The sequence below is a fragment of the Dama dama genome, chromosome 5 (assembly GCF_033118175.1).
Source record: "Dama dama isolate Ldn47 chromosome 5, ASM3311817v1, whole genome shotgun sequence".
Taxonomy (NCBI): Eukaryota; Metazoa; Chordata; class Mammalia; order Artiodactyla; family Cervidae; genus Dama; species Dama dama.
Genome location: NC_083685.1, coordinates 105127788 through 105149123, shown reverse-complemented (window position 1 = coordinate 105149123; position 21336 = coordinate 105127788). Strand labels below are relative to the sequence as shown.

At 38.7% G+C, this 21336-nt stretch overlaps 1 protein-coding gene across 1 annotated transcript in view; it reads left to right on the top strand.

Moving 5' to 3' along the window:
• The window catches only part of UTP18 (UTP18 small subunit processome component), a 64411-nt gene extending 44581 nt beyond the window's left edge, over positions 1 to 19830 (top strand). The window contains exons 11-14 of the mRNA XM_061143705.1: positions 11905 to 12079; positions 16960 to 17102; positions 18296 to 18334; positions 19681 to 19830. Coding sequence (XP_060999688.1) covers positions 11905 to 12079; positions 16960 to 17102; positions 18296 to 18320 — 343 coding nt within the window. The 3' untranslated portion in view covers positions 18321 to 18334; positions 19681 to 19830. The remainder of the gene's footprint in view (positions 1 to 11904; positions 12080 to 16959; positions 17103 to 18295; positions 18335 to 19680) is intronic.
• The last annotated feature ends 1506 nt before the right edge of the window (positions 19831 to 21336 follow it).

Sequence of the window (21336 nt, the reverse complement as noted above, 5' to 3'; positions counted from 1 at the left end):
TCATGATGATAATTGAAATTTAGGGTTTGAAGTAGATAATTCTCATAGACTTTAGAAGGGGAATAGAGGTGCAGGTGAATGAGCCTTGAGGTCATTGCAGTAATCAGGCATTGAGTAATAAGGATGGGAATGGGAATTAGGTATATAGGTAAGTTAGAAAATTGGGATGAGAGAGGAGTGACATTCTAAGGCTCCAGGCCAAGACAGAAGAGTAGAGTTGTCCATAGAGTAAGGGTGGATGCGGGAGGGAGGCATGTCAGAGATAGGTTCACAGGGCAATGTTTATAGGCAGTTAGCAGTGAGTGGAGTTAAATTAAAGGCAGTCGTTTGATGGTCCATGGGAAGAAATGAGATGAGAGAGACACTAGAGCTAGGTTGATCTGGCTAATCACCATCATTCTTGTTGAGGAAGAGTTTTCTGTACTAGGACATTTGTGGTTGCTGATCTGCTAATGGATAGGCTGTTCTTGATTCAGGAACCTACTTCCAGTCCAGTCAGCTGTGATTGGGGGGTTGAAGGATGACAGCCAAGTCTATTTTTTTAGTTAGGAGTTCAGGGATGAGGGCTCCCTTTTCTTTGTTCTTGTTTTTCCACTTATGATGCCCTGGTTTTTACTTTTTTTTCCTTGTCATTGTTACTATTGTTTGTTTCTTTTTAACCTACTATCTCCCTTCCCTAGCTCTTGTCTCACTTACCTTTTCCACAAAGCATCACTGGAGCAACTTCAGTTCATACTGATTTTTCCTTTCTTTGAGGTTCTAGATCACATATAGAGAGTTTAGCTTATGTTCTCTTATATTGCTGAGTATTTCTTAACAGTCTTTGCCACCCTGCCCTGGGATTAAATTCTTTCTGCTGTTGTATGTTCTTGTGACAGTTTGCATTGTTGTTGTTGCTAAGTCATGTCCAACTCTTTGTGACACCATGACCTGTAACATACCAGTCTCCTCTGTCCTCCACTGTTTCCTGGAGTTTGCTCAAATTCATGTCCCTTGATTCAGTGTGATGCTATCTAACCATCTCATCCTCTGCCACTCCCTTCTCCTTTTGCTTTCAATCTTTCCTAGCATCAAGGTCTTTTCCAGTGGATCTTTGCAAGAATCTTTTCCAATGGATCTTTGCATCAGGTGGCCACACAGGATTGGAGCATCAGCTTCAACATCAGTCCTTCCAATGAATATTCAGGGTTGATTTCTTTTAGGATTGACTGATTTGATCTCTTTGCAATCCAAGGGACTCACAAGAGTCTTCTCTAGCATCACAATTCAAAAGCTTCGGTTTTTCAGTTCTCAGGCTTCCTTACGATCCAGCTCTCAACATCCATACATGACTACTGGAAAAACCATAACTTTGACCATATGGACCTTTGTTGGCACAGTGATGTCTGCTTTTTAATAACACTGTCTAGGTTTGTCATAACTTTCTTTCCAAGGAGCAAACGTCTTTTAATTTCATGGATGCAGTCACTGCCCACGGAAATTTTGGAGCCCAAGGAAATAAAATCTGTCACTGCTTCCACTTTCCCCTCTTCTATTTACGATGAAGTAAGGGGAACTGTGGTGTTGGAGAAGACTCTTGAGAGTCCCTTGGACTGCAGGGAGATCCAACTAGTCTATCCTAAAGGAGATCAGTCCTGGGTGTTCATTGGAAGGACTGATGCTGAAGCTGAAACTCCAGTACTTTGGCCATGTCATGCGAAGAGTTGACTCATTGGAAAAGACCCTGATGCTGGGAGGGATTAGGGGCAGGAGGAGAAGGGGACGGCAGAGGATGAGATGGCTGGATGGCATCACCGACTCGATGGAATGGGTTTGAGTAAACTCTGGGAGTTGGTGATGGACAGGGAGGCCTGGCGTGCTGCGATTCATGGGGTCACAAAGAGTTGGACACAACTGAGCGACTGAACTGAAGGGTATTGGATGCCATGATCTTAGTTTTTTGAATGTTGAATTTCAAGCCACACTTTTTGCTTTCCTCCTTTACCTTCATCAAGAGACTCTTTAGTTCCTCTTTACTTTCTGCCTTTAGAATAGTATCATATGCATATCTGAGGTTGTTGATATTTTTCCTGTCAATCTTGATTCCAACTTGTGATTCATCCCACCCAGCATTTTGCATGCATGTAAGTTAAATAAGCAGGGTGAGAATAGGGTCAACATACTCCTTTCCCAGTTTTGAACCAGTCCCTTGTTCCATGTCCAGTTCTTACTGTTGTTTCTTGACCCACATACTTGTCAGGAGACAAGTAATGTGGTTTGGTATTCCCATCTCTTTAAGAATTGCCCCCATGTTGTGATCCACACAATCAGAGGCTTAAGTGTAGTCAATTAAGCAAAAGTAGATTTTTTCTGAAACTCCCTTACTTTCTTCATGATCCAGTGAATGTTGGAAATTTTATCTCTGGTTCTTCTGCTTCGAAACCCAGCTTGGACATCAGGAATTTCTCTGTTCAGTGTTCATACTGCTGGTTATATGGATATCATTCAGTATTCTTAGTAGCATATTAGGATCAGTTATATTGTAGCACAAATACCACTGTAAGTTTCCATATATTAAGATGATTAACTTGTGCCATTTTTGTTCCACACATGTAAGCAATAATCACATAAGAATTCTTGGGGTAGGGGCTTCCCTGGTGGCTCAGCATTAAAGAATCCACTTGTGATGAGACTAGGGTTCAATCCCTGATCTGGGAAGACCCCACATACCACGGGGCAGCCAAGTCTGTGTGCCAGAACTATTGAGTGAGAGGTTTACAGACAGGAAGGCCAGGGATCTCCAAACAAAGGAAATAGGCTGCAAGTGTCAGACATTTTTTATATCTCTCTCAAGCTGCAGGAGGAAGCAAACAAGTGTTAGATTTTTTCCCCTTCTCTATACAAATTTAAAAGGAGGTTTCTCTTAAAATTCTTTGTTGCCATGACAACACCTGCCTCCACCTGAACTTAACTTTTCTCAAACCTTGAGCTAACCAATGAGTTTTTCTTATGGAAATGTTTTTCTTAAGCTATGTTAATGAACTGTGTATTTATCCTAGACTCTTGTCTTTCCTCAAGTCAGTTCTGCTTGAGACTCAGAACCAGGGCTCAACAAACCTGTATGTTTTACTCATGCATTGTTCTCCTAATCTATGTTAATGAAACTATATATTTATTTGGACACCTGCCTTTCTTCAAGATAAATGTCAATCATTTTATGGCTCGGGATGACTCACCTGGTGCCAGTGTTATCTCAAAATGAATGTTGGGGGTGAGGGGCCTGGTGCCACTCTCAATTTTGAGACATCTCCTTTCTCTAATTAACAGCTTGCTGATATGTATATAGTGAAAGTGAAGTTGCACAGTTGTGTCCGACTCTGCTCCCCAATGGACCGTAGCCTACCAGGCTCCTCTGTCCATGGGATTTTCCAGGCAAGAGTACTGGAGTGGGTTGCCATTTCCTTCTCCAGGGGATCTTACCAACCCAGGGATCAAACCCAGGTTTGCTGCATTGTAGGCAGATGCTTTACCATCTGAGCCACCAGCAAATTATAGGTATATAATATTTGCCTAAAGATAGGTATATAACATCTGGCTAAAGACTAGCAGGGGGGCACTCTTTCTACCCTCTTCTGATGTCTATGTCAGAGGCTTTCTCTGTCTCTTTTATACTTTAGTAAAACTTTATTACATAAAATGTTTGTGAGTGATCAAGCCTTGTCGCCGGCCCCAGATTGAATTCCTCTCCTCCAGAGGCCAAGAATCACGGTGTCTTTCAAGGCTCACGGTGTCTTTCATTTCTCATGTTTCATGATAGCAACAGCCTATTGTGCGCCTGCAACTATAAGCTGAGCCTGCGACTATAAGCTGCAACTACTGAAGCTCACATCCTGGAGCCCATGCTCTGCAACAGGAGAAAGCCAGCACAATGAGAAACTCGCACACAGCAATTGGCAGGTAGCCCCCGCTCCCCACAACTAAAGAAAAGCCTTTGCAGTAGGGAAGACCCAGCACAGCCAAAAATAAATAAATAAATATATATATATATATATATATATATATTTAAAAAGAATACATCAGAATAATGATAGTAAAGATGATCCAAACTCTTGAAAACAAAATGGAGGTTACAAGTAAATAGATTAGAGACAAGGATTGAGAAGATGCAAGAAATGTTTAACAAGGACCTAGAAGAAATAAAGAGTCAATCAGTAATGAATAATGTAATAACTGAGATTGAAAGCACTCTGGAGGGAAACAATAGTAGAATAACTGAAGCAGAAGATAGGATAAGTGAGGTGGAAGATAGAATGGTGGAAATAAATGAAGCAGAGAGGAAAAAAGAAATAAGAATTAAATGAGGACAACCTGAGAGACCCCTAGGACAATGTTAAACACCCCAACATTGAAATAATAGCAGTCCCAGAAGAAGAAGACAAAAAGAAGGGGCATGAGAAAACACTTGAGGAGATAATAGTTGAAAACTTCCCTAAAATGGGGAAGGAAATAGCCACCCAAGTCCAAGAAACCCAGAGAGTCCCAAACAGGATAAACCCAACGCGAAACACCCCAAAACATATATCAATCAAACTAACGAAGGTTAAACACAAAGAGCAAATATTAAAAGCAGCGAGAGAAAAGCAACAAATAACACAAAAGGGTACCCCCATAAGGATAACAGCTGATCTTTCAGTAGAAACTCTTCAGGCCAGTAGGGAATGGCAAGACATACAGTGATGAAAGAGAAAAACCCTACAACCCAGATTACTATACCCAGCACAGATCTCATTCAAATACGAAGGAGAAATCAAAAGCTTTACAGACAAGCAAAAGCTGAGAGAATTCAGCACCACCAGACCAGCTCTTCAACAAATGCTAAAGGATCTTCTCTACCCAGGAAACACAGAAAAAGGTTTATAAACTCGAATCCAAAACAACAAAGTAATTGGCCGCAGGATCATACTTATCAATAATTATCTTAAATGTAAATAGGTTGAATGCCCCAACCAAAAGACAAAGACTGGCTGAATGGATACAAAAACAAGACTTCTGAATGTGCTGTCTACAAGTGACCCACCTCAAACCGAGGGACACATGCAGACTGAAAGTGAAGGGCTGGCAAAAGATATTTCATGCAAATAGAGACCGAAAGAAAACAGGAGTAGCAATACTCATAATCAGATAAAATAGACTTTGAAATAGAGGCCATAAATAGAGACAGGGACACTACATAATAATCAAAGGATCAATCCAAGAAGAAGATATAACAATTATAATATGTGCATCCAAGTTAAGAACACCTCAAGACGTAAGGCAAATGCTAACAAGTATGAAAGGGGAAATTAACAGTAATAGAATAATAGTGGGATACTTTAATACCCCACTCACACCTATGGATAGATCAACCAAACAGCAAATTAGCAAGGAAACACAAACTTTAAATGATACAATGGACCAGTTAGACCTAATTGATATCTCTAGGACATTTCACCCCAAAACAATGAATTTCACATTTTTCTCAAGTGCCCACGGGACATTCTCCAGGATAGATCCCATCCTGGGCCGTAAATGTAGCCTTAGTAAATTCAAAAAAATTGAAATAATTTCAAGCATCTTTTCTGATCACAATACAGTAAGATTAGATTTTAACTACAGGAAAAAAGCTATTAAAAACACAGACATATGGAGGCTAAATAACATGCTTCTTTATAACCAACAAATCATGGAAGAAATCAAAAAGGAAATTAAAACATGCATAGAAACAAATGAAAATGAAAGCATGACAACCCAAAACCTATGGGATTCAGTAAAAGCAGTGCTAAGGGTAAGTTTCATAGTGTTATAAGCTCACCTCAAGAAACGAGGAAAATTGAATAAATAACCTAACTTTACACCTAAAGCAACTAGAAAAAGAAGAAATGAAGAACCCCAGGGTTAGTAGAAGGAAAGAAATCATAAAAATAAGAGCAGAAGTAAATGAAAAAGAAACAAAGGAGAGAAAAAAAAAGGAGACTATACCAAAAATCAGCAAAACTAAAAGCTGGTTCTCTGAGAAGATCAATAAAACAGACAGACCATTAGCCAGGCTCATCAAGAAAAAAAGGGAGAAGAATCAAATCAACAAAATTAGAAATGAAAATGGAGAAATCACAACAGACAACACACGACAACAGACAACAAAGGATCATGAGAGACTACTCTCAGCAACTATATGCCAATAAAATGGACAACTTGGAAGAAATGAACAAATTCTTAGAAAATTATAACCTTCCAAAACTGAACCAGGAAGAAATAGAAAATCTTAAGAGACCCCATCACAAGCACAGATATAGAAGCTGTAATCAAAAATCTTCCAACAAACAAAAGCCCAGGAACAGATGACTTCACAGGTGAATTCAACCAAAAATTTAGAGAAGAGCTAACACTTATACTACTCAAACTCTTCCAGAAAATTGCAGAGGAAGGCAAATTCCCAAACTCATTCTATGAAGCCACCATCATCACCCTAATATCAAAACCAGACAAAGATGCCACAGAAAAAGAAAATGACAGGCTAATATCACTGATGAACATAGATGCAAAAATCCTCAACAAAATTCTAGCAAACGGAATCCAACAACATATTAAAAAGATACATCATGGCCAAGTGGGCTTTATCCCAGGGATGCAAGGATCCTTCAGTATTCGCAAATCAATCAGTGTGATACACCACATTAGCAAATTGAAGGATAAAAACCATATGATTGTCTCAATAGATGCAGAGAAAGCCTTTGACAGAATTCAACACCCATTTATGATAAAAACTCTCCAGAAAGCAGGCATTGAAGGGACATACCTCAACATAATAGAAGCCGTATATGATAAACTCACAGCAAACATTATCCTCAATGGCAAATAATTGAAAGCATTTCCCCTAAAGTCGGGAACAAGACCACTCTCACCACTACTATTCAACATAGTTTTGGAAGTTTTAGCCACAGCAGTCAGAGAAGAAAAAGAAATAAAAGGAACCCATATTGGAAAAGAAGAAGTAAAACACTCACTGTTTGCAGATGACATCATCCTCTACATAGAAAACCCTAAAGACTCTACCAGAAAATTACTAGAGCTGATCAATGAATATAGTAAAGTTGCAGGATATAAAATTAATACACAGAAATCCTTTGCATTCCTATAACAATTGGAAAACAGAAATTAAGGAAATAATCATTCACCATTATGATGAAAAGAATAAAATACTTAGAAATAAATCTACCTAAAGAAACAAAAGACCTAAATAGAAAACTGTAAAACACTGATGAGTGTAATCAAAGATGACACAAGTAATGGAGAAATATACCATGTTCCTGGATCAGAAGAATCAATATAGTGAAAATGAGTATACTATCCAAATCAATCTGTAGATTCAGTGCAATCCCTATCAAGCTACCAACGGTATTTTTCACAGAACTAGAGCAAATAATTTCACAATTTGTAAGGAAATACAGAAAACCTCAAATAGCCAAAGCAATCTTGAGAAAGAAGAAAGGAATTGGAGGAATCAGTCAGACTTCAGACTATACTACAAAGCTTCAGTCATCAAGACAGTATGGTACTGGCACAAAGACAGAAATATATATCAATGGAACAAAATAGAAAGCCCAGGGATAAATCCACACACCTATGGACACCTTATCTTTGACAAAGGAGGCAAGAATATACAATAGAGAAAAGACAATCTCTTTAGCAAGTGGTGCTGGGAAAACTGGTCAAGCACCTCTAAAAGAATGAAACTAGAACACTTTCTAAAACCATACACAAAAATAAACTCAAAATGGATTAAAGATCTAAATTTAAGACCAGAAACTATAAAACTGCTAGAGGAAAACATAGGCAAAGCACATAAATCACAGCAAGATCCTCTATGACCCACCTCCCAGAGTAAAGGAAATAAAAATAAACAAATGGAACCTAATTAAAGTTAAAAGCTTTTGCACAACAAAAGAAACTATAAGCAAGGTAAAAAGACAGCTTTCAGAGTAGGAAAAAATAACAAAGGAAGCAACTGACAATCTCAAAAATATACAAACAGCTCGTGCAGCTCAATACCACAAAAATAAACGACCTAATCAAGAGATGGACCAAAGAACTAAACAGACATTTCTCCAAAGAAGACATACAGATGGCTAACAAACACATGAAAAAATGCTCAACCTCACTTATTAGAGAAATGCAAATCAAAACCACAATGAGGTACCATCTCATGCTGGTCAGAATGGCTGCTATCAAAAAGTCTACAAACAATAAATGCTGGAAAGGGTGTGGAGAAAAGGGAACCCTGTTGCACTGTTGGTGGGAATGCAAACTAGTACAACCACTGTGGAGAACAGTATGGAGATTCCTTAAAAAACTGAAAATAGAACTGCCATTCAGTTCAATCACTCAGTCGTGTCCGACTCTGCGACCCAATGGACCGCAGCATGCCAGGCCCCCCTGTCTATCACCAATTCCCAGAGTTTACCCAAACTCATGTCCACTGAGTCGGTGATGCCATCCAACCATCTCATCCTCTGAAGTCCCCTTCTCCTCCTGCCTTCAATCTTTCCCAGCATCAGGGTTTTGTCAAATGAGTCAACTCTTCACATCAGGTGGCCAAAGTATTGGAATTTCTGCTTCAACATCACTCCTTCCAATGAACCCTCAGGACTGATCTCTTTTAGGATGGACTGGTTGGATCTCCTTGCAGTCCGAAGGACTCTCAAGAGTCTTCTCCAACACCACAGTTCAAAAGCAACAATTCTTCAGTGCTCAGCTTTCTTTATAGTCCAACTCTCACACCCATACATGACTACTGGAAAAACTATGGCCTTGACTAGACGGACCATTTTTGGCAAAGCAATGTCTCTGCTTTTTAATATGCTATCTAGGTTGGTCATAACTTTCCTTCCAAGCAGTGTGCCATACGACCCAGCAATCCCACTGCTGGGCATACACACTGAGGAAACCAGAACTGAAAGAGACTCGTGTACCCCTGTGTTCATCGCAGCACTTTTATAATAGCTAGGACACGAAAGCAACCTAGATGTCCATTGGCAGATGAGTGGATAAGAAAGTTGTGGTACATATACACAATGGAATATTATTCAGCTATTAAAAAGAACACACTTGAATCAGTTCTGATGAGGTGGGTGAAACTGGAGCCTATTATACAGAGTGAAGTAAGTCAGAAAGAAGAACACCAATACATTAACACATATATATAGAATTTAGAAGGATGGTAATGACAACCTTATACATGAGACAGCAAAAGAGACACAGATATAAAGAACAGAGTTTTGGACTCTGTGGGAGAAGGTGAGGATGGGATGATTTGAGAGAATAGCATTGAAAGATGTATATTACCATATGTGAAATAGATGAGCAGTCCAAGTTTGATGCATGAAACAGGGCACTCAAACAGGGCAGTGGGACAACTCAGAGGGATGGGATGGGGAGGGAGATGGGAGGGGGTTTAGGGATGGGGGACACATGTACACCTGTGGCTGATTCATGCCAATGTGTGGCAGAAACCACCACAATATTGTAAAGTAATTAGTCTCCAATTAAAATTAATTTAAAAAAAGAATTTGTAGGCTATATTTAAGGATACTCTAATGTTCATGATGGTTAGATTTTATCTAAAATTGATATTTACAAGGGAGCTATATGGGTTATAACTTTTTGTCTTCTTTTAAAATTTGTTTTATTTATTTATTTGCGTCTTAGTTTGGGGCATGTGGGATCTTTAGTTGCAGCATGTATGCTCTTAGTTACAGCCTGTGGGATTTAGTTCCCTGACCAGGGATTGAACCTGGGCCCTCTGCGTTGGGAGCAAGGATTCTTAGCTGCTGGACCACCAGGGAAGTCCTTTGTCTTTAATTAAGATGGATTTTGGCATAAATTCGCTTTCAGCAATAAAAGAGGTTTAGTATTGAATAGATATTTTGATCCAAGTAAAAATATATAAGAAAAAGATCATTTTTGTCTTAGTTTGGGTAGTTGTAACAAAATGCCATAGATGAGGTGGATTATAGTCAGTAAAAGCTTATTTCCCATATTTCTGGAGACTGGAAGTCTGAGATCAGGTTGCCAGCATTCTTGGGTCCTGGTGAGGGCCTTCTTCCCAGGTTCCAGAAGGCTGGCTTCTTGCTGTGACCTCCAGAGTGAGTGAACCTCTGGGCTCACTTTTATAAAGTCCCTAGCCCCATTCGTGAGGGCACCATCCTTATGACCTAGTCACCTCCTAAAGGGTGACCTCCTCATGCTGTTACCTTTTGGATTAAGACTTCGACATAGGAATTTTCAGTTCAGTCGCTCAGTCGTGTTCCACTCTGCGACCCCTTGGGCTGCAGCATTCCAGGCTTCCCTGTCCATCACCAACCCCTGGAGTTTACTCATGTCCATTGTGTTGGTGATGCCATCCAACCATCTCGTCCTCTGTCGTCCCCTTCTCCCACCTTCACTCTTTCCCAGCATCAGGGTCTTTTCAAATGAGTCAGTTCTTCACATCAGGTGGCCAAAGTACTGGAGTTTCAACTTCAGCATCAGTCCGTCCAATGAATATTCAGTACTGATTTCCTTTAGGATGGACTTGTTGGATCTCCTTGCAGTCCAGGGGACTCTCAAGAGTCTTCTCCAGCACCACAGTTCGAAAGCATCAATTCTTTGGTGCTCAGCTTTCATTATAGTCCAACTTTCACATCCATACATGACTACTGGAAAAACCATTCTAGTGGGACACAAATGTTCAGTTCACAGCAAAATTTTCTAAAACCAGGATATATATTGTTTCTTCTGAGTGGTTAATAGGGACTACGTAAGAGTTAGCTGTACTTAAATTAAGGGCTTTTTAATTAATGTATATGAAACATACATCAGAAACTAAGTAGTTTGAAGACTTTAAAACACTAAATCTAACATACTATTTGTGTGTTGGCTATAACTTCAAACTGTGGAATCTTGTGTGTGAACTAAATTTGTCTTGTTTATGCATTGTGCCTGTTTCACTGTAGACAGTAAGTATTAAGTGAACAAGTGAGAATGTTGAGTGTAGGAATGAGAACACTTAATGTGTCACCCTTGTTAGTCTGAGTATTAATTTCTTGCAACTTTCAGCTTCATATTGCATTTGCTAATTAAGTATCTGTGAAGACAACTACCTTATTCTTACTCCTTATAAATGATGCTTGTAACGTTAGGTGGTCTGAAGATTTAGGTCAAAAATGTTTACTGAAACTTCTTGTCTGTGAATGATTCTGTTAGTCATTAAGATTTACATTTTATGAATATTGGGTATATATAATTCATTGTTTGTAAGTGTTTCAGTAAACTTGGAGTCGATGATCACTTCTGTAACTGTTGACTGTGGTATTATAGACCAAAAATCTAAGGTACTTGCTATTAGCTGTTGTGCAGCACTGTTTTGGATGTTCTCATAAATAGAATAGAATAAAAAAAGAAAGGAGGAGATCTAAACAGGGGAAAGATGGTGCTCATTCGCATATTAGAATGTTAGGTTGTCCAAAAATGCCACGAGAGTGGCCCTCTTAGCCTCTTTTGTTTGTCTTTGCATCCCAGGCATTTAAACAGTGCCTGTCATAAAGCTGAAATTCAGTAAATATTTATTGAAGGAATGAATAATGAAGATTCTAGGCTTCCTTGGATTTTCTAGCTACATTAGTAATTTAAAAGCTCCTAGCGTTAACAGGATTTCAGTAAGACTGCAGTAAAACTGATAGCCTATGGTTTTTGCCCTGGGATGAACACTCCAGCCCATAGTCCCTGTGTAACATGATACAGTTCCTATAAATATCAGCTTTTTGGGGGTGGGGTGTTATATCTTAATTCACTTGGATTGTGAAAATCCTTTTGCTTCTTTTTAATCTTTATTCATTTTTCTCTTTGCAGTTCTAATTGTGGAGTGGTAAACATATACAATCAAGATTCTTGTCTCCAAGAAACAAACCCAAAGCCGATAAAAGCGATAATGAACTTGGTTACAGGTGTTACTTCTCTGACCTTCAATCCTACTACAGAAATCTTGGCAATTGCTTCAGAAAGCATGAAAGACGCAGTCAGACTGGTAATGTTTCTTTACCCTTTCCTTTTAGCATTGATGAATTTAAAGTTTTAAGTTGAAAACATGGAAAGATAATAAGGAAAGAGTTGAATTATTTTAAAAAGAGTAGCCTCTTTTGTTGTAAAAATTGCTAGTATTGTAGCTTTTGGGTGTGATTATTGAAATGATATACAGTAGCCACCAAACTTGTGTTATTTCAGTTCTTTTGGGAAAGCTGTGCTGTCCCTTCCTAACATTTCTTAAAGGGTTGTCTTCATTTTCAGAAGTTTCTTTCAGTATATATATGAAGGAATATGTAAACAAATATTTCATCCCTCTGTAGTTTTCTTAATTTACCTTTATAAGATCTAGTGTCATAATAGAGTGGAGGCAGTTCTTAAATTTTGAAAATAAATTGAGCTTGGACATTAATCATGTAAAATGATTGCAGTTTAAATAGCTGGATAGTACTTGTGAAGATAGCTCTGTGCCAGGGGTTCCCAGGAACTCTCATAGGTTTGGTGAATGCTGAGCATTCCGTCACTCAGTTATGTCCAACTCTTTGCAATCCCATAGGCTAAAGCCCACCAGGCTCCTCTGTCCATTGAATTCTCCAGGCAGGCATACTGGAGTGGGTTGCCATTTCCTACTCCAGGGATCTTCCCAACCCAGGGATCAAACCTGCATTGCTTGTTTCTCCTGCCCTGGAAGGTGGATTCTTTTACCATGGCACCACATGGAATAGAATAGTAAATACAAGGACTCATAGGACTCAGAATATGGTCAGACTCATAGCTAAGAATTATTACAGAGAAAAGATACAAAGGATAAGGAAAAGGTGTATGGGGTAGGCCTGGAGGAAACCAGGCACAGGCTTCCAGAAGTCCTCTCTTAAGGCAGATCACATAGCACATGTTTAATTTCTCAAGTAACAAGTTGTGGCAACATGTGTTAAATGTTTTCTACCAGAGAAGCTCATCATAGACTCAGTGCCCAAGGTTTTTATTGGGGGATTGATCATGTAGGTACCCTCTACCTAGGAGGTACCTAAAGTAAAGGTTCCCAGAAGTCAAGTCAAGTGTTCAACATAAACCACAGTGGAGATCCCCTGGAGTAGGAAATGACAACCCACTCCAGTATTCTTGCCTGGACAAGGACAGAGGATCCTGGTGGGCACAGTCCATGGATTCACATAGCGTTGGACATAACTAAGGCAACTGAACATGGACTTATGAGCCATCCTTATCATTTAGGAAAAATGTCCCATCTGTGTAGGGACCTATATGCCAGTCAAGTTCCCAGACAGCATCTAAGGGCCACTTGTAAGCGGGCCTTTCTAAGGGTAACAGCCTCAGGCCAGTGTTGGCTCTTTTTTTTTTTTTTTTGGCCCAGCATCAGAGCTCAGCCTAAATGTTATTCCACCTCGTGAAGTTTCCTGCACTTCAGGCAGAAGCAGTTTCTTGCTGTGAGCCAGGTATACAGATGCCCAGGTACACATAGAACCTTGAATAGCAGCTTTGCATTGTGCTCCTTTTATATGTATACTACCAGATTGTAACCACTTTACAGAGATTCTTATTTTTATCTTACTTAGTACTCAGCAAATAAACCTTGCGTATTTCATCAGCTTTAATAGTGTATAGTTTACAAAGATTTACAAAGAATTTTACAAAAACTTTTGAGCCAGGTGATAGTCCTCAGAGGATTAGCTTATCCAAAGTCAGCAGCTACTAAAGGCCAGTGAGCTGTGATGGTAGATTCCGTATTCTTTCTAGCTTTTAGTTTTCTAAATAAATTTTTCAGAGCCCTAGAATGTGTGCAGGACTTCAGATGGCAAGTAGGAGGCTAAGCTCCTCCCTGTAGTATATAGAGCAGCTTTAGTATTACTTGTGATATATATATATTGGCATTCTGCCTTAAGATTTTCTTTGAGGGAAGAAAGTTCTACTGGAAAAGTGTGGAAAACATACCATTGGGTTTTATTGCCTCTGTTGAATGAATCATTTGATAAATAAGAGGGTTCTAATTCAAGTCAGCTTTAAAACCCCCACTCCTATAATGGAAGTGGTAGACTACCACAAATCAATTTTTTATCATTTTAGTGTTAAAAAATGTTTATCATTTTTTTAGTGATAAAACATTTAGTGTTTTATCATTTGGTGTTAAAAAACCATAGGATCTATTTTTCTTAATATATTCTGCAAAATGCCTTATAGTTCTGTCTAGTTTGCTTCAGTGATCATGGCAGCATTTATGTTTTTTTATTGTAGTAAAATCACATAAGGAATTCATTAGTGTCAGCCACCTCCCATTTTTTAAATGGTAGTCAACTATAATATCAAGCAGCTTCCCTGATGGCTCAGATAGTAGAGAGTCTGCCTGCAATGCAGGAGACCCAGGTTCAATCCCTGGGTCAGGAAAATCCCCTGGAGAAGGGAATGTCTACACACTCCAATATTCTTGCCTAGAGAATTCCATGGACAGAGGAGCCTGGTGGGCTACAATACATAGAGTTGCAGAGTCGGAGATGACTGAGTGACTAACACTTTCTAACACTTTCAAACATAATGTCTAATAGAAAAAAGACAGGTATAGCAGCTTCAGAATGCCTCTGTGAAACAGTGTCAGTATTACTAGATGAAGTCTCCTATAATGATCCAAACAGTTCTGTTATTCCAGCAGTGAATATAAATCTAAGTCATAGCACCATTAAGAGACTCAGAAGTTAAATTGTTATTACATGTTCAATCTTGGATGTTGTAGGACCCCTTAGTTATTAAAGTAAGGATGAGAGAGCTTTTATTTGTTGAATTTTGATAACTGGACCCTTAAATGTAAATGAGATTATGTTGGAGATAAAGGTAACTTTATGAATTAAAGACATTGGGTTTTTATGGGACTTCTTATTAGTTCAATTACAGCTTTTAATACAAGGGTCATAAGGAGAGATTAGAGAACAGCTGAGATCTAACCAGGTGGGGGTCATTGGTCTGAGGGAAGATGTACTAATTCAGTGTAATCTCTGGGGAACTTTTTTTTCAATATTTATTTGTTTGGCTGCACTGGATCTTAGTTGCAGCCCAGGGGATCTTTGATCTTCATTGTGGCATGCAAGATCTTTTAGTTGTGGCACATGGGATCTAGTTCCCTGTCCAGGGATCGAACCAGGCCCCCTGTATTGGGAGCAAGGAGTCTTAGCCACTGGACCACTAGGGACTCCCTAAACTGGGGCTCTTACAAGTAGATAGTTGAGTCTTTTAGGAAGGCATAAACCTGTTTTTTGCTCCTTGATATTCAAGTCATTAGGGGAGATAAAATTTTAAGTTGTTGATAAATTGGTATTTATCTTCCATCAGAACATGTCAGCTTGTTGTGTGAAGCTCTGGCCACCATGTATGTTTGTGTAGGTTATTTGTTGCACAGGGTACATTTAAAGGGACTCCATTTACATCATAAACTTTGTATTTACTGCAGTATTTCTGATAATTTTGGTAACAGAGTTCTGTTTATTTAGCTAAACAAATATACAAATGGTAAAATTGAACTTTAAAAATTGCTTTGCGTCTTATACTCCAGTTTTTGTCAGCGTCTTTGCTTTAATGTGTCAGAGAGCACTTCTCATTAGCCTTTGCATTGATGACAGGCTGTGCAGGCAGAATCTGCTTCCCGGAGAAGGAGAATAATTGAAAATGGTCTGGAGAGTCACTGTAAACTTTACTTTCTTGACTTAATGGTCAGTAGGCATTTACCAGGGTAGTAAGGCCTAGTGACTGAATGAAACCTGTGTAATAGACAGATGTATCTAACAGTTTAACCTGGTACTTGTCTGTGAAAGTCCCCTTGATTGGGTGGTTTAAAGTCTGACCTAAAAGTGAAGGATGATAGACTGCCATGATTAATAGCTGAATGAGAATTCTGTGAGTATGAAGGTGCTATGTTTCTTGGAAGAGCTAGAGAATGTGCGAGAGTTGTTAAAAATCCTAGTCTGCTTAAGATAATGGCTTCCTTGCTTGGATTTTATTTATCCACAAATTAGATGAGGACTTGTCTTGCCTAGCTTGGATTTGGGCCCATTCCCCCCCTGAGCAGAACTTTTCTGGAGAAAGAGACCTGGCCTTGAGGTGAGCTTTGGACTGTTTCTCAATCAGAACAGTTTCACTTGAACCAGGTTTTCATGGCTTAGCCTGTCCTTGAGGAGAGATTCTCAATAGCACATTGTTGAGAAATAAAAGTGAAAGTAGGCAATTGTATGATACTGGAAAATTTGGTATGATTTTGTCTTGGCTTCAGACTCTTCATAATATTCTGTTCCTTGTAATCAGATTTTAGTATTCTTTATTGTAGTTATTATGTTAGAACATTAATGGGTTCTACTACTGACTTTTCAGGCTTCCCTGGCAGCTCAGTCAGTAATGAAACTGCCTGCAGTGCAGGAGACCCAGGTTCAATTCCTGGGTCTGAAAGATCCCCTGGAGAAGGAAATGGCAACCCACTTCAGTATTTTGCCTGGAGAACCCCATGGACAGAGGAGCCTGGCAAGCTACAACCCATGGGGTCGCAAGAGTCAGACATGACTTAATGAGTAAACCACCACCGCTGACTTTTCACTTTGTTCATTCACTTATTTGTTTGATCCTCCTAGGCACCATGCTAGATGCTGCAGTTTATTAATAATGAAGCATCAAGAAAGCACTTTTTTCTCTTCTGTCCCTTCCTTCTCAGTTAATAGCGTATTGAAAATCAAATTTTAATTTTGGAATACTTTGCTGTATTAAGAGAACTGTACTTGATGTGTGTTACAATCAAAATGAACTTTTGTTCTAGCAAAATGATAGAATGAAGACTAAAATTTAAGATGAGCTCCCAGTTGTTTTAGTTTAAAAGCTTTTTATTGTTTCCTGCAGGTCCATCTTCCTTCCTTTACAGTATTTTCAAACTTCCCAGTTGTTAAAAAGAAGAATATTTCTCTTATTCATACCATGGATTTTTCTCCCAGAAGTGGGTATTTTGCCTTGGGCAATGAAAAGGGGAAGGCCCTGATGTATAGGTAGGTGTTATTATCTTCACATCTAACAAAATATACATTTTTCTACCATGAAATGTCACTAGCAAAAAATTTACTTGGGGGAGTTTTTGGAGGAGGGGGGTGATGCTGTGTTTTGAAAATGTCAAATTGAGGAAAAATTGCCCCTTTAATAATACTGCCACTTTCTCTGTGCCTTAACGTTTTTAGATTAGCCTTTGTTGACTTGACAAGGCTCTGTTTATTCCACTGGATTTAAGTGATATTTTTCAAAGAGGTGTTTATTTCTTTTCTGGCGGCTATAAGCTGTAAATATGGATATTAACTACAGAAATACCAAAAGTTTATGCTCTGTCCAGTTTCTTTTCTGCACTCAATTTACTTGGCTATAAAGCAAAAACAAATAAAATCTAATTACATTGTTTCTAGAAGAAGATGCTGGTGACAAGGTGACTCATGCGGGAAGAAACTGATTGAAGTCATAGCCCCCTTTCTTTGCTCCCATGTGCTGGCAACGAATGTTGTGTAGAGAACCCTGTTTTCATGTTTGTATGCTTCAGGGAAAGCCTGCTTTCAAAGAAACTGAAATCTGGGGTGAAGAATAGGAGGAGTACAGATTGGTTTTGAGGAGATAGTTGTGAAAAGAGAATGTAGCAAACAATAATATGCTTATAGTTTTACTTACTTTGGAAGAAATTTGGGTGGATGGTGCTAGGAAAATTGATAATTTCGTCATTCTCATTACAGGTCATTTTTGGAGTGATTATTTCAGTTTGGATTTTATAAAAGGGTGCAGATATTTACTGTGCTTCGAAATTCTCTTCCAAAGCTGTAATTTATTATAATATCGGAATTTTTCTTTTCTTAAGCCCCTAAGCCCATTAGAATTTTCACCAGCACATTGATCTCTAGTGAGAGTGCTTCTAGCATGTGGTTTGCAGTGACAGCATTTCTGCTGGAAGTGGCTGATTAGGTATTTCACGGATTCTGCTTTAATGCTTTGGAGCAAGCTGATGGCTTTTATCTAAAGTCTGAGGTATTAGCATTAGGATCCTTCAGAATATCAACTTGAGGAGTCTTAACATAGCTGCCTAGTGAGAGTGATTGTGATTACATTTCCACACCTAAAGTTTTCCTAAGTGCCATACTGTGATCTGATTGACAATACCCAGGGTAATCAACAATTGTTTTGATGATTTGTCTTTTACTTTTTTCAGGTTGCATCATTACTCAGACTTTTAAAAAGATTATTCAAAGTAAGAAAAGCTTTCGTTTTTTTTTTTTATTCTACAGAGTTTTAAGGTTGTACCCATTGCTGTCAGTTGGCAGAGGGACCATTTTAGCTGATATTTGTTTCTTTGCCTCTGAGTTGCTGTATCTTCAGTTAAGGGAGTGGGAAGGATATAGATCAGGAAGTTGGACTTGAACTTTTCCTTGGGAATTTCTTCTCCCAAATCACAACAATCTGGCTCTGTTCTTCTGAGGGAAGATTTTTAATATTATGTCCATAATAGTCATCAAAATTATAATTACTGAGTATATAATCTGCAAAGCAGAAGAGACTTAACTGAGAGAGGTAAGTATCTTCCTGTATAATTATAGGTCCCATAAGCTCAAACCCTTGTATTTTGTATGTTTCTTGAGAGTTTATAAGTGGCTTGCCTTATAGCTAGTGAATGGTTGGCCGTTAGTTTTGCTACCATATGTACTATATGTATTTGGCACATGGATGTATATATACATATATACCATATATATATAGTATACAGCATAAAGAAAAAGAAATACATATACATATGGTGTATATATTCTTTTTCTTCCACTTTTATTGAGATGTAATTGGCATATAGCACTGTAAGTTTCAGATGTACTGCATAATGATTTGATATACATATATCATGAAATGATTACTACAATAACTTGAATGAGCATCCATCATCTCATATAGATATGAAATGAAAGAAATAGATAAAAACTCCTTTCTTTTTGGTGAAGAAGTCCTAGGGTTTTCTCTCTTAACAACTTTCATATATGATGTATGGCAGTGTTTATTGTATTTATCATATTGTATATCACATCCCTAGTACATATTTATTTTATACCTCCAAATTTGTACTTTTTGACTTCAAGATACAAGGTTTTTGCCTTCCTCCAATTGCTGCTTGATATTTAAAACAGTAGAACATTATTTTCTTCCCGTGGCTTGATTTTCACCTGAGATAACGGTGGTCATTCTTACGTTGAACTTCGTAGTTGACCTGTTCATCACAGTTGAGTAATTTGATCTTCTCTGAGATTCATAAATGTTGAGGAGAAACTCTGAAACTTTCCTTTTCCAGGGGATCTTCCCGACCCAGGGATCAAACCCAGGTCCCCCACATTGTAGACAGACGCTTTACCATCTGAGCCACCCTGGAAGTGCATATAGGCTTAATTAGGGGAAAGAATTTTTGAAGGTAGCAGAATTTTGAGCAGAACACTAACCAGGAGGAGAAAACAGTCCAGTTATCTTGCCTCTTCAAACAACACTGCCAGTGCATGTTGTTTGTTGATGACCAGTGGCTATAAATCAAGTATATAATTTCTTCTGTTCTTTCCTCAGATCCAGTTGAGCCACAAGAAAAACCCATCCTGAAATCTCAGAGACTTTCCAGAATGTGTGATAATATATAGATAATGATATATTGAGTCAGATGTGCTTTTCTTAAGTTACTAGGAATGTTTTAATAAACTCACAGTAACTTTTGTTTGAAACTAAGTGTGTGTGCTTCTTCCTTCTCTACCTACCTACACACACACATACACACACACAAATTTGGGTGCATTTCTTTTAAGACTGAACCTGAGACATTGAACACACTGTCTATAGCCAAAAATAACATAGGTAGATAGTCTCATATTTCACATTAACCCTGATTAGTATTTCTCCCTTTCCCAGGTTCAGTCAGTTCAGTTCAGTCACTCAGTCGTGTCTGACTCTTTGCGACCCCATGGACTGCAGCATGCCAGGCTTCCCTGTCCTTTACCAACTCCTGTAGCTTGCTCAAACTCATGTCCATTGAGTTGGTGATGGCATCCAACCATCTCATCCTCTTGTCCTGTTCTCCTGCCTTTAGTCTTTCCCAGCATCAGGGTCTTTTCCAGTGAGTCAGTTCTTCTCATCAGGTGACCAAAGTATTGAAGTTTCAGCTTCAGCATCAGTCCTTCCAATGAATTTTCAGGACTGATTTCCTTTAGGATTGACTGGTTTGATCTCCTTGCAGTCCAAGGGACTCTCAAGAGTCTTCTCCAACACCACAGTTCAAAAGCATCAATTCTTTGGCACTCAGCTTTCTTTATAGTCCAACTCTCACATCCGTACATGACTATTGGAAAAACCATAGCTTTGACTAGACAAATCTTTCTTGGCAAAGTAGATCAGAAACAGTTAAAGTAGATTAAGACTCAAAAGGCAAAAGAGAAAGAAAACTTTATTTCACTGCAGCTCTTAGGAGCTGCATATTCATATTCGCAAAGATTGCTGGGCTCTAAATGATACTGGCACTTTAAAAATTTCCATGGGTAACTAATTGAAAATAATTAAAAACTGAGCAGACTGTGAAGAAGAAAATTTCCACAGTCAATTCCATACACACTAGTTAAAATCAATGCCTGTGAAAACGTGCTGTACATCACAAATTGCTAGAGACGTGCAAATCAAAACCACAATGAGGGAACACTCTGCACCTGTTTGAAAAGCCATTCTCAGTCTACAAAGGTAAATGGGAGAGAAGACATGGAGGAAAGGAACACTGACAGTACTGATGACAGGTAAATGCTAAGAATCACTGTTGAGAGGAGTATGGAACTGCCTTTTGTAAGTAAGACAAACATTGATTCCAGCCCAGGTCTGTGGAGGACTTAAAACACGTCCTGGTCAGTGTTCTTTCATCATCAGCACCAACAAGGGAAGAAGGTGCCTGAACAGCAGCTCCTCCCGAAGCCAGCAGACAGCCTCGGTGAGGGACCAGTCAGTCAAGTCTCTTCCTCATCAGGTGGTTAACAAGGCTGCCCCCTCATGGCGAAGGGCTCTTTCATTCTAAATTCATTTCACACAGAGAAGAAAGTATCAGACATAAACTATAAACTAAATCATGTATCTTTATTTTTAAATGTTAAAAAGCAGAAGATAAAAGCAGTAAAAAAAAATTATACTTTAAATAAATTACAAATTAATCAACTATTCTGACTTAAAAGAGGAGGAGGATGTAAACAAATT